Raw genomic sequence first — 13,759 nt, forward strand, 5'->3', positions numbered from 1 at the left:
CTTGTCTTCTATTTTACAGAAAAGATCACAAATTCCCTCAAAAAATGTCTTTTCTCCACCTCCAGATCTGCATGTTTTCACCTCCTCTTTCTTCCTTCACTCACCTTCCAACCTCTCCAGCCTTGGTCCTTGAGCTTATCTCTTCCTGCTACCTTGAGGCCTTGCTCCATCATTTCACTTCCTTTAATTTTTCAATCTCTCCTTGTCATCTGATGAATTTCCTTCTGCCTGCCAGACTAGAACATATTTTCCTATATTTTATTTATCAGTCTGGTTTTCCATGTTTAGATCTTTGTCCCACCACTTGTTGAATAGGGCAGCCTTTCCCCACAGGTGAAAAGCCACTTTTATCATATAAAAAACCCCTATGTGTACATGGGATTGGGTCTATCCTCCCCATTGTTCTGTTTCTATTTCTACATTAACCACATAGTTCTAAATTACTATAGGTTAGTGTATATTTTTAAATGTTTCTTCTTTTTAAACTTTCTTTAGCTATTCTTGCACACTCTTCTTACTAATAAACTTTATAATCAGCTCACCAAATTTCTTTTTTTTTCATTGATAGAGTCACTTTTATTGAGAAATATAGTTTTAGGAACCAAATTTCTTTAATAAAATTCCATTGGAATTTTGTTTAGGATTTTGTTGAATTTACAGATCTGTTCAGGAAAAATTAAAATCTTTGCAATGAGTATTCCCATCCCATTCCCATGAAAACATCCCCAGCATGTTTTCTTCAAGTAGATTTTACATGTTTTGTCAAATTTGTTCTTAGCTATTTTATACTTTTTCTGTTTTTTTTTTAAGAGTCAAGATTATACACATACCTTTTAAAAAAATATTTATTTATTTGGCTGCATCGGGTCTTAGTTGCAGCACATGCGATCTTCCTTGCGGCATGCGGGATCTTTCACTGTGGTGTATGGGCTCTTTGTTGCAGTACGCGGGCTTCTCTCTAGTTGTGGCATGGGCTCCAGAGCACGTGGGCTCAGCAGTTGTGGCATGTGGGCTCTCTAGTTGTGGTGCACGGGCTCCAGAGCGTGGCAGGCTCAGTAGTTGTGGGGCACGGGCTCAGTAGTTGTGGAGCGCAGGCTTAGTTGCCCCACAGCATGTGGGATCTTAGTTCCCAGACCAGGGATCGAACCCGCGTCCCCTGCATTGGAAGGCAGATTCTTGACCACTGGACCACCAGGGAAGTCCCTCTGTGTGTTGTTAATAGATGTTTTCTCTAATCCACATACAGGAAATAAAGAAAATTGTATGTTTAACTTATACGGGGCTACCTGACACAATCTTCTTACTATTTCGTTGATTTTCAGTTGATTGTCTTAGTTTTTAGGTATGACAATCAGAAAATAATAATAGTTCCCCTCAACTTCCCTTTTCCCCTTAAATATTTATACATTATATCTTTTCTTCCCACCAACTTTTCTATATCACATTTCTTTTTATTGCTTTATTTCATTTGCTAGGTTTTCCAAAAAAACATTGAATAATACTAGTGAAAACAATCATTCTTGTCATGTTCCTAATGGTATTGGGAATTCTTCCAAGTATAATGGCTGCTGTAGGTTCAAGTAGATAAGCTTTATCGAGGAAGTTTCCATCTTCCATTCCTAGCTTACTAGAATTAGATATTTTTAAATTTAGGAAAAAGTTTAATCAAATGGGGTTTAGAAATCTATTTAATCTCTTTTATGAATCTAGTGAAATATATTAATAAATATCCTAATGTTTATCTATAGAATCAGTTGGGAAAATTTCCCCTTTCTTTTTATGTTCCAGAAGAGTTACTTAAGGTCTTTGGTAAACTCACCCATAATCCCACTTGGATTTGGTGCTTTTGGGGGGCAAAACCATAAAACCCCTAGAACATAACATAGGAGAATATCTAGATGACCTTTGTTATGGTGATGGTTTTTGAGATAAAACATTAAAGGCACCATCCATGAAAGAAATAATTGATAAGCTAGACTTCATTAAAATCAAAAACTTTTGCTCTGCAAAAGACAATGTAAAGAGAATGAGAAGATGAAACACTTTTCATAAAGGACTGTTATCCAAAATATGCAAAGAACTCTTACAACTCAACAGTAAGAAAACAACCCAATTAAAAAATGTACTAAAGATCTTAACAGACACCTCACCAAAAGAAAATATACAGATGGCAAATAAGCATATGAAAAGATGCTCCACATCATATATCATCAGGGAAATGGCAAAATGAAACAACAATGAGATACCACTACACACTATTAGAATGCCCAAAATCTGGAATGCTAAAAACACCAAATGCTGGTGAGGATGCAGAGCAATAGGAACTCTATTGCTGGTGGGAATGCAAAATGCTACAGCCAGTTTGGAAGACAGTTTGGCAGCTTCTTTCAAAACTAAATATACTCTACCATATGATCCAGCAATCATGCTCCTTGGTATTTACACAAAGGAGATGAAAACTTGTGTCCAAAAACATGCACATGGATATTTCAAGCAGCTATATTCAGAATCATCAAAACTTGGAAGCAACCAATATGTCCTTCAGTAGATGAACTGCACTAATAAACTGTGGTCTATCCAGACAATGGAATATTATTTGTGCTAAAAAGAAATGAACTATCAAGTCATGAAAAGACATGGATGAAACTTAAATGCATATTACTAAGAAAGAAGCCAATCTGAAAAGGCTACATGTTGCATGATTCCAATTATGTGACATTCTGTAAAAGGCAAAACTGGCAAAAACAAAAAGATCACTGGTTGCTAGGGGTTAGGGTGGGGGGAGGTAGAGTACAAAGGATTTTTAGGTAGAGTATAAGAATTTTTAGGACAGTGAATGGGTAGAGTACAAAGGATTTTTAAGACAGTGAAAATACTCTGTATGATATGATAAAGGTGGACACATGTCATTATACATTTGTTCAAACCTATAGAATGTACAATACTAAGAGTAAATCTCAATGTAAACTATAGACTTTGGGTGATTATGATGTGTCAATATAGATTCATTAATTATAACAAATGTACAACTCTGGTGGGGATGTTGATAATGGGGGAGGTTATGTATGTGTGGAGGCAGGGGGTATATGGGAAATCTCTGTATCTTCCTCTCAATTTTGCTGAGAAGCTAAAACTTCTCTAAAAAAGGTATTAAAAAATTATACCACTCACATTCTCTGATCACTGGAAATTAATAATAAAGATAGCAAAAATCGAATAAGAAAAATTTAACACTCATCTAAATAATTCTTGTGTTAAATAGGAAATAAAAATGGATGTTAGGAATAATCTACAAGTCAATATAAATGAGAAAATAACATGAAAACCAATGTAATGTAGCTAAAGCAGTACTCTGAAGAAAATTTATAGTTTTAAAATGCATTTATTAGGGGGGAAAGTTCAAAACCAAAAAACTAAGTTTTCAAACCAGGAAGGCAGAAAAAGAACAGCAAAATAAACCCCCCAAAAGGAAGAGATTCATAAAAGGAAGGAGAAATAAATGAAATTTAAAATAATTTGATCAATAAAACATTTTCTTTGAAAATATCTATAAAATAAACCACTGGAAAGTCTGACTGAAAAGCATAAATAACATAAAGAATGAGAAAGGAAAAATATCAGAATAAAAATTTTAGATCAAATAGGATTGGACAACTTCATATCAACACAGTTTAAAATCTAGATGAAACGGACAAATCTCTAGGAAAATATAAATTATTAAACTCTACTCAAAAAGAGGTAGGAAATCTGAAAAGACTAATAACCAGAGAAAAATAGAAAAGATTGTAAACAGTCAAACCCCCAAAAGATACCAAATCCAAGTGGGACTATGGGTGAGTTCAACAAAGACTTTAAATAACTCTTCTGGAACATAAAAAGAAAAGGGAAAATTTCCCAACTCATTCTATACATAAACATGATCCTTCTATTCCCGGTCTATGATCCATTCTGAGTTGATTTTTGTGAAGAGTGTTAGGTCTGTGTCTAGATTCATTTTTTTTTTTTTGCACATGGATGTCCAGTTGTTCCAGCACCATTTGTTGAAAAGATTATCGTTGTTGCATTGTATCACCTTTACTCCTTTGTCAAATATCAGTTGACTAATTTTATGTAGGTCAATTTGTAGGCTGGCTATTCTGCTCCATTGATCTATTTGTCTAGTCTTTCATCAATACCACACTGCCTTGATTACTGTAGCTTTCTAGTAAGTCTTGAAGTTGAGTCCTCCAACTTTGTTCTTATCTTTCAATATCATGTTGGCTATTCTGGGTCTTTGGTCTCTCCATATAAACTTTATTTTTAAAAATATTTATTTTATTTATTTTTTTGGCTGCGTCAGGTCTTAGTTGCAGCATGTGGGATCTTTCATTGTGGCACAGGCTTCTCTCTAGTTGTAGCATGTGGGTTTTCTCTCTCTAGTTGTGGCGTGTGGGCTCTCTAGTTGAGGCATGTAGGCTCAGTAGTTGTGGCGGGCTTAGTTGCCCCACATCATGTGGGATCTTAGTTCCCTGACCAGGGATCGAACCCAAGTCCCCTGCATTGGAAGGCAGATTCTTTACCACTGGATCACCAGGGAAGTCCCCATATAAACTTTAGAGTCAGTTTGTCAATAGCCACAAAAGAAGTTGCTGGGATTTTTACTAGGATTGCACTGGATCTATAGATCAAGTTAGGAAAAACAGATATTTTGATAATATTGCGTCTTCCTATCCATGAACATGGACTATCTCTCCATTTATTTAGTCCTTTGATTTCACTCATCAGAGTTTTGTAATGTTCTTTATATAGATCTTGTGCATATTTTTTAAGATTTATACCTAAGTATTTAATTTTTTTGGATCTTAATGTAAATGGTACTATGTTTTTAACTTCAAATTCCACTTGTTCATTAAAAGAATATAGGAAAGTGATTGACTTTCATATATTAACCTTGTACCCTGCAACCTCACTATAATTGCTTATTAGTTCCAGAAGTTTTTTTGTTGATTCTAATTTTCTACACAGATGATCATGTCATCTGTGGACAAAGACAATTATATTTCTTCCTTTCCAATGTGTATACCTCCTCTTTCCTTTTTTTGTCTTATTGCTTTAGCTAGGACTTCAAGTACAATGTTGAATAGGAGTGGTGAGAAGGGATATTTTTGCCTTGTTCTTGATCTTAGTGGAAAGAAGTGGTATAATTTTTAATGTTTTGGAATTTGTTGAGATTTTTCTTTGTGGAGTAATATGAGATAAATTTTTATAAATTTAATGAATTTGAGGAAAATTAATTCTTTGGGGGCAAAACATATATTTATATTTATATATGCATGTACATATATACACATATACCTATATGTACATATACCTATGGATCAAGCTTGTTAATTAAGTTATTCAGGTTTTTCATATCATTCTTTTTCAGTTGATATAAATCACTATTTTCCTAGAATCATAGCTCCTAGAACTGTAAGGGACCTCAAAATAATCAGATCCAGATAAGCAAAGTATTGTTATCTCATGTTATAGTTGAGACATTGGAGGCACAGATTCAGTGATTTGCCATAGGATACACAGCTAATGAATAACAAAATGAGAACTAGAAACATAGAACATGATAAATATAATTAATACTACTGTATGTTATATATGAAAGTTGTTGAGCATAAATCCTAAGAGTTCTCATCACAAGGAAAAACATTTTTTCTTATTTCTTTAATATTGTATCTATATGAGATGATGGATGTTCACTAAATTGTTGTGATAATCATTTCGTGTTGTATGTAAGTCATGTCATTATGTTGTACACCTTAAACTTGTCCAGTGCTGTATGTCAATTATATCTCAATAAAACTGGAAGAAAAAAATGAGTATTAGAGCCCAGGCCTTTGGAGTGAAACTATAAACAGGATGCCTGTCGGGGCAGGTGTCCATTATCCTTCCTGTCTGAAGATAGACCACGTTAAAAATGTAGATCAATGCTATACTCAAGAACTGTTGTTACTAATTAGAATGTTGACTGCATACTCAATAAGATGCCTGTGTGTTTATATTTACCTAGAAAAGTAGAAGGTGAAATCTTCACGTTGGAGATGCTACTTGAAGATTTTAAAGAGAAAATTAATAAAGGCAAACATACTTCAGCTGTCTCTCTTCCCGTGAGTTCTCAAATCAACCCGGATGACTTGTCATCCACATCCTCCCCATCCTCAAATGAGGTAATATAGCAGCCCACAGCCTAATTTCATGCCAGGAAAAATGGTTTTTATGTATTTATAGAATCCTAATTAATGGAATCACTGAATTCTATCTTAACATTTCATGAAAATTTAACTTTCCAAAGGTCTATGAATCATATTATTTAAAGTGGAACCAGCTTTTAAGAATTAGAAGCTATTTCAAGTGTTGGTTTTTGAAATCTCTTATTGGTTTAGGATGTAACAATGCAGCTTAAACTGATGAACTGCTGAAGAGCTATTTCTTCTGGATGAATAGTAACATTTTTTGTAGATCTTGCGTGCCTAGAAGAAATAATTTTTCTTCTTAATAGTTTTGTACTATCTCTGCTACATAAAGAATAACACACTCAGTGAAAGAACCATTTCTCATGAGTCCACTTCTACATTTTCTTTCTCTCAAGTTAAATTCTTTTGGATTGTCTACATATGCAAAACCAGGAATTCAAATCAATTACCAGTGTCTTTCTATAGTACTTTTTGTAACCTCAACTATCAGAACATTTCAGAATACATGAAAATTCTGACAAATGGAATCATCTGGATAATTGCCTTAAGTTGACTGTATTTGAAGACACAGCCCGTGGCTGTTATTCAAAACTTGAATAGGTTTTTGTCAGAGTTTAGGACAGGATATTGAAGATTATATAAATGTTAGCCCTTCCAAACAAGTACGTTTGCCTCCTCAAAACCCTTACCTGCCTGGCAAAATCCCATTCATTCAAGGCCCATCTTCCGAGTCAGCCCATTTATATAACCTTGATGCATAGCCGCCCACTCCAGGCAGAGTTCTTCACCCCAGCCTCTGTGTCCCCATAGCATCGTGTCTCGTTTGTCCTTGTGCCTTTGTACCCATCTTTGTAGCCCGAACAACTGACTGAATGCCTGGTATGGAGCGAATACTCAGTATAGTAAACTCTGAGCCACTGTGGATTTAACAAATGATCCCCAAGGTTCGCAGCTGGTTCTCTCTCTAGTCCTGAACCGAAATTAGCTTCAACATGGTGTGAGGGAGCCTAGTGAGGTAGCCCAGGCTCCTGCTCAGCACTCCCCTCAGGTCTGGGTTTGCTCTTCTTAACTGGTCCCAAGCTTATAGCAACTGTTGTGAGATGATGAGGACTCTATAACTTTGTGATAAATAGCCCTGAAAAGAGAGTCTACCTCTAGTATTATCCATTCATTCAATAAATATTTCTTGCTAAATGCTAGGCACTTTTCTAGGTATTGGGGATACAATATAAACAAGGTAGACAAACCACCTGCCCTCAAGATGCTTACATTTCCATGAGGGACACATACAATGAACAGATAAAATTAACGTGGAATTACAGAAAGTTAAAAGTGCTATGCAGGTGCAAGTAATAATGCATTCCTTAGGACTGTGAAGCCAGACTGCCTGGGTTCAAATATCAATACGAGCTCTGTCACTAATCAGCTTTGTGACCTTAAGAAACTTATATAAACTCTCTGTGCCTCATTTTCCTCCTGTATAAAGTGAGGATAATAATACCTGCCTAAGCTTCCAACTCCTCTTTAGCAAAAAGTCTATGCAAACTGTAAAGGTCTGAACCAACAGAACTATTATGTCTACTATAATTTTGTCATTATCATTTTAGACCCAGGGGTTTTTAATTCCATTATTTCTAATTCCTTTATAATGAAATATCTCAAAGTTGGTCCCCAGACCAGCAGCATTGGCTTCACCTGGCAGCTTCTTAGAAATTTTAATGATATTATTAGGACGTTTAAATGAGTTAATATACATACTTAAAACAGGGCCTGGCTCACAGTAAGCACATTACCTGGGTGTTAGGTACCATGACAATTAGGTGATGGGATATGACCAAAAGTAACTCACAGTGGGAGGGTAGGGTCAGAGGTGAGATCTGAATTGAGTACTGGGGGATGAGAAGGAGGTAGCTAGGTGAGGAGTCCAGGGAAAGGGACTCCAGGCAGGATGTGATGATGCCTTAGGGGTGGTGTGGAAACGCAGCAGAACCAATTTTGAGTCACCTCCTGTGGGACTGCAGCCCTAATGGCAAGTCCCTCTATGCGGCTCCCCAGTTACCCAAGGAGCACCCTGGCCGTCCTGCGTGGCGCCGGGGCCATGTGGGTGAGAGGGGACAGGGCGCCCCGCCCCCCGGCACAGACACAGGAGGCCCCCTCTTCCGAGGAACTTGACAGGCTGGTCCCACAGCCCAGCAAAGAGGGCAGCGACGGGCCCCTCCTGAGGGTCCGAGAAGGGAGAAGTGGGCTTGGACCACCGCTTCCACCTCTGGGAGCCTGGCTTCCTTGTGGGCCCTCTCTCCATAGAGACGCCCAGGGAAGGGAGGGTGGGAACAGGGCAAGTGGTCACTTGGTCTCACTGTCCCAGGAGTGCTGAAATTAAATTCCCAGTGACTCTTCACCAGATTAAACAAAAGCCAAATAATCCCCCAAAGTGGGGCGCCCAGGAAGCTCAAGGACTGACTCTAAAATTCTAACTGCTTTTTTTTTTTTTTTTTTTTTAAACTAGACTAACCAGATCAAATGACCATGAGGTTGTCTTCGGCTTCCGGAGTAAAGTCCTGCAGCCCCGTCCTGGCTCCGTTCAGTTCATTGCCTTGGCTCTTTAACCAACCAGTATGGCTGAACGTGACTCTGAAATTGGCATAATTAAGATCAGTTGGCTCTTATACTAACCAGAGCCCTGGGCGTTAGTGCTGGTGAGAGCTGCCCGTATTCCTAACCCTCTCCACTCTTTCAGAACTCAGGAGAAACCTGCCTGAGGTACCTGTTCTAGATCAGGGCTTCTGCAACTGCAGCCTGCCGTGGACTCACCTGCAGATCTTACTGAAACGCTGGCTTCGATTCGGTAGGTCCGGGGTGAGCCTGCAATTCTGCATTTCTAACAAGCTCCCAGGTGATGTCAATGCTGCTGGTCTGGGGACCACACTTTGAGATGATTTCATTATAAAGGAATCAGAAATACTGGGATTAAAAGCCCTGGGTCTAAAATAATAATGACAAAATTATAATAAGCAATAAGCAGTAATAATTCTGTTGGTTCGGAGCTTTGCTGTTTGCATAGACTTTTTGCAGAAGAAAAGTTGGAAGCTTAGAAAGGTGAAGAGATTTGCCCAGGACAAATGACAGGAGACACTGGATCCCAGGTCTCCCAGTTCAGGCGGAGGGCACCCCCCCTACATTCTGCTAATGTAAATCTGCCTTAACTGTGAAGTGTGGAGATATTCCCTGAAGGCCCAGAAGTAATAAAAGAAAACACAGGGGAAAAATGAAGCAAAAAAAACTCATTATTTTTAAAATTATAAAAGCGATACAGGCTTATCGCAAAAAAATCAGAAAATAGAGAAAAGTATACAGAGGAACATTTCATTGACAGAAAAACCATTGCTAGTATTTTAGTGTATATCTGGTCTTTTTTTTTCTCTGATACACATACGCATTTTTACAAAAATGGGATCATACATGTATTGGGGTTTTTTAAAAGAATTTTTGATGTGGACCATTTTTAGTGAATTTGTTACAATATTGCTTCTGTTTTACATTTTGGTTTTTTGGCCGAGAGGCATGTGGGATCTTAGCTCCCTGACCAGGGATTGAACCCGCACCCCCTGCATTAGAAGGCGAAGTCTTAACCACCGGACCGCCAGGGAAGTCCCCATACATGTATTGTTTTAGGATATGCTTTTTACATTCAACATTATATTGTGGGCCTCTCAACAGTTATTGAATAAACCTACAGCTTCATTTTTAAGGACTGCATTGTATTTCATTGCATGGGTGTACCCTGATTCATTAAACCAATCCCTTACTGATGGACATTTAGTTTTTTCCAGTTCTTTGATATTAGAAACACTGCTTCAGTAAAATAATTTTATATGCAAACCTTTGGCCATAGTTGATTAGTTCCTTTGCATAAAAACCTAGGATTGCAGTTAATGGTTCAAAAGAGACACAGTGAAAATTTGGATAAACTGGCCTTTAGCAAAGTGGTGCCCACAACAGTGCCAGGGAATGAAGGTGCCTTCCAACCTGAGCCGAACCAGGGCATCTGTCTCCTTTTTCTCTCCAACCTTTGCTAAAGTGATAAATGAAAACTGATATCTCCCTGGGTTAATTTGTATTTCTTTGACTATTTGTGAAATGTACCCATTTTCATATGTTTCTTGGCCATTTTCACCACCTCTTTGACAATATCAACATTTCAACTAATGTTTGCAAAACTGAAACCACAGTAAATCTTTTTAAGAAAGGCAGACAACTTGGAAAATAGTAAGAGCAAAGACTGTTCAGAATTAAGATTTTTATCATACAAAGTTGCTCTGACAAGGGCACGAAGGAGGAGTAGCTCTGTGGTTAAGGACACAAGCGTATGGGGAAAGGCTCAGATGCCAGCTCTGCCACTCACTCTGTGTGACCTTGACGAGCTGCCTAAATTCTCTGAGCTGCAGATTATTCATCACTAAAATGGGGACGACATGCCAGGATGGTGGTAAGGGATAAAGGAGGTGATATGAGAGGTACCTGGCACAAGGAGCAATCAACAAATGGTTGTTTTTATTAATAAGAAAACACTGAAACCCTCCAAAAAATTAATGGATAAAAGATTAAAACTAAAAGTCACAAGTAGGAAATACAACCAATAAATAAACATATGGGGAAATGTTTATCTCCTTTAATAACAGAGGAAATGTTAATAACACAAGGAGCCACCCCTACTTTTTAAATTAACAAGAATATTTTCAAGGGATAATTCCTGATGCAGAGGAAGGTGTAGACAAACGAGCCGCCAGCGTTGGTGGCGGCTATGTAATTTGTACAACTTTGGTGGAAAGCAATTAGGCCACACATATCATCACACAAGCACTTTCGCAACCTTCGACCCAGACATTTCCTAAGGAAGTAATTCAAAATATAGAAAAAGCTGTCTGTACAATGATGCTTATTTCTCACTATTGTTTATAATGGTGAGAAAAGTACGTTTATTTTCTGTTTACATAAAGGGTAAAACCATAGTAAGGGTGGTGTCAGCCTTTTCAGTTCCACAGTGTGATTTTTTTGTGTGGTAAACAGGGACATATAAACAATAATTTAGGCCTCTAGTTAGTCCCTAAACCTTGTTTTAATTCATAGTTGAATACATTGCTTTGGAAAGGCTTTTAGACTCTGCTAACCAGTGGTCAGATTGAAGGATTTAAAAATCATCTTAAATTGGTTCATCCTCTTGGTGGAGCTTGGTGTAATTTGAAACTAAAGGAAAGAGAAAACAGGGTGGGGAGAGTATTCTCTCATCTGTACTAGATTTTTAAATGTCTGGAGAAGGAAGGAAGTCAAGGCAGGGTGGAAGCTTTCTTTCTCTAAGCCCCAGGCCGTTACAGCACAGGCCCCACTGAGCCAGAAATCAGAGTGGAGGAGTCCTGAGATGGTGAGTTTGGCGGGGTCCACGCGGCTTGCAGGGCTGTGCCTGAGCAGCCGAGGGATGAGTCACTTCCTCGGTCACATCACATCTGTGTGTGCTTTGTGGTGCAGGAGGAGCCTAACAACACTTCGGGGAGGCAGGACGGTGCGGAGACGACCGGTGCACGCTGTGCCTTCTGCCACCGGGTCCTTGAATGGTGAGGGCTTCCAGCTGCTAAATTCCCAGGGTGGGTGGGAGCCGGTCCTGGGATAGTAACTCCAGTGAGGATGGGCATCAACTAACTGCACAGGCGCCAGCAGCCACGGGCCGAGTTACAGAATCACAGACCTCAGGGCTGGACACGCAGCCCGGTCTCCCTCCCAACGGACAAATCCCTCTAGCAGCGGCTCTCAACTGCAGAGAGCATCAACCTTACCAGGGGACTTGAAAATAATGCACATGCCTCAGCCTCACCTACTGTATCAGCCTCCCCGGGGAGAAGCCCTGGTGGGAATCTTTTTTTAATTTTTATTTATTTATTTATTTGTTTGTTTATGGCTGCGTTGGGTCTCCATTGCTGCGCGCAGGCTTTCTCTAGTTGCAGTGAGCGGGGGCTGCTCTTTGTTGTGGTGCGCGGGCTTCTCCATTGCGGTGGCTTTTCTTGTTACCGAGCACGGGCTCTAGGCGTGCGGGCTTCAGTAGTTGTGGCGCACGGGCTTAGTTGCTCTGCAGCGTGTGGCATCCTCCCGGACCAGGGCTCGAACCCGTGTCTCCTGCATTGGCAGGCATATTCTTAACCACTGCGCCACCAGGGAAGCCCGGGAATCTTTCTTTTAAATCTCCCCAGATGATTCTGATAGGCCTCTTGGTTAAGAATCATGACCACAGCGTATGGAGGGTGGTTTGGCCTTTAGGCTCCCTTTGAACCTTGCCCACGTGGGAGATTATTATACACCATTGTGTACCAGCTTGCAGCCTCACTACTCTCTCCTCATAATGAATGAAAACTTACCCTATTGGGTCCCACCTCTGCCCCCCAGTCCCACCGGAAATAAGCCTAATCCCATGTCCCAGGGTTTATTTCTCCACATCCCTCAGCAAGAAATCTTCCAGAGGTGACAAGCTGTAAATCGGGTAAAAAACTGTAGATGTGAAATCCTAAGGAGAAATCCTTAATGGTTTTGAAACACTCTTTGGTCAGCTGTTAGCCCACGTGGATTCAGAATCATTTATTTGAAGCTTCTATCAGTCAGCAAGAGGTGCCTCCTCCAAGCTCGAGAGGCACTGTGGACTGGAGCCAAAGCTTGGCTCACTGACCTTAGGAAGGTGGAGAGGCAAGGAGGGAGGGGCTGTTTGGCCACCACTATTACATGAACATAATGGATTCTAATAGAGGCAGATGACAAGGTCTGAAAGACTGAAGTTTCCTGTTGGAAAGCATGCCAGCACGGGAATGAGCACTTGTCATAAGGATCCTATTGAGTTTCCGCCCTCTAAAAAAAGAAACAGCATGGTTTTGTGGTTAAATATCCGTGTGTCATCTGGTGTGGACCATTATTTTAAACCAACGTGTCCGTCATCAGCTTTGACTCTCCTTTCAATACAAAGGTCACAAATGATGCCAAATCCCTGAGTCATCCCAGATCCACTATTTTTTTTTTATTGAATTAAAACCTAGGTTTTGACATTTTTTTTTTAGGTTTTAGTAAGTATAATAAAAATAGTTTGACATTAAAAAAACATTTTGATTAAGCTTTCAAGGTACTAAATATTTCTCTTCCAAATTCGTAGTCTAGACCTCACAGAGCCACTAAAGTACCAAGACAGGGACTGGTGTTCTAGACTACATTTTCTCTTTTATAATGAACAAGATGGAAGGCAAAACACAACCAAGTGTAAAATCAGATCTAACAGTAAATCAACTGCTGGGGTGTGATGTGGCGATATGCATGATTTATAAATTGAAATCTTGGTAAACTATATCATCCCTGAGGAATTAATTGAACAGAGGGCTATATATACTCTTTACTCTTTTAGAAGATTAGCTCTCTCTCAGATGGGATGTGTTCTTTATTTAGCCTACTGATGTACGTACTGTTTGAAGGATATTTATATATATGCAGATAAATAACATATATAC

The 13,759-nt window shown here is 39.1% G+C and overlaps 1 protein-coding gene across 1 annotated transcript in view; it reads left to right on the forward strand.

Moving 5' to 3' along the window:
- The window catches only part of AKNAD1 (AKNA domain containing 1), a 36,719-nt gene that overhangs the window by 12,322 nt on the left and 10,638 nt on the right, over positions 1–13,759 (forward strand). Inside the window, exons 6-10 of the mRNA XM_082374599.1 lie at positions 6,044–6,208; positions 8,283–8,467; positions 8,965–9,072; positions 11,474–11,646; positions 11,751–11,836. Of these exons, the coding sequence (XP_082230725.1) occupies positions 6,044–6,208; positions 8,283–8,467; positions 8,965–9,072; positions 11,474–11,646; positions 11,751–11,836 (717 nt within the window). The remainder of the gene's footprint in view (positions 1–6,043; positions 6,209–8,282; positions 8,468–8,964; positions 9,073–11,473; positions 11,647–11,750; positions 11,837–13,759) is intronic.

The sequence above is a fragment of the Balaenoptera borealis genome (assembly GCF_965194805.1).
Source record: "Balaenoptera borealis genome assembly, chromosome: 1".
Classification (NCBI taxonomy): domain Eukaryota; kingdom Metazoa; phylum Chordata; class Mammalia; order Artiodactyla; family Balaenopteridae; genus Balaenoptera; species Balaenoptera borealis.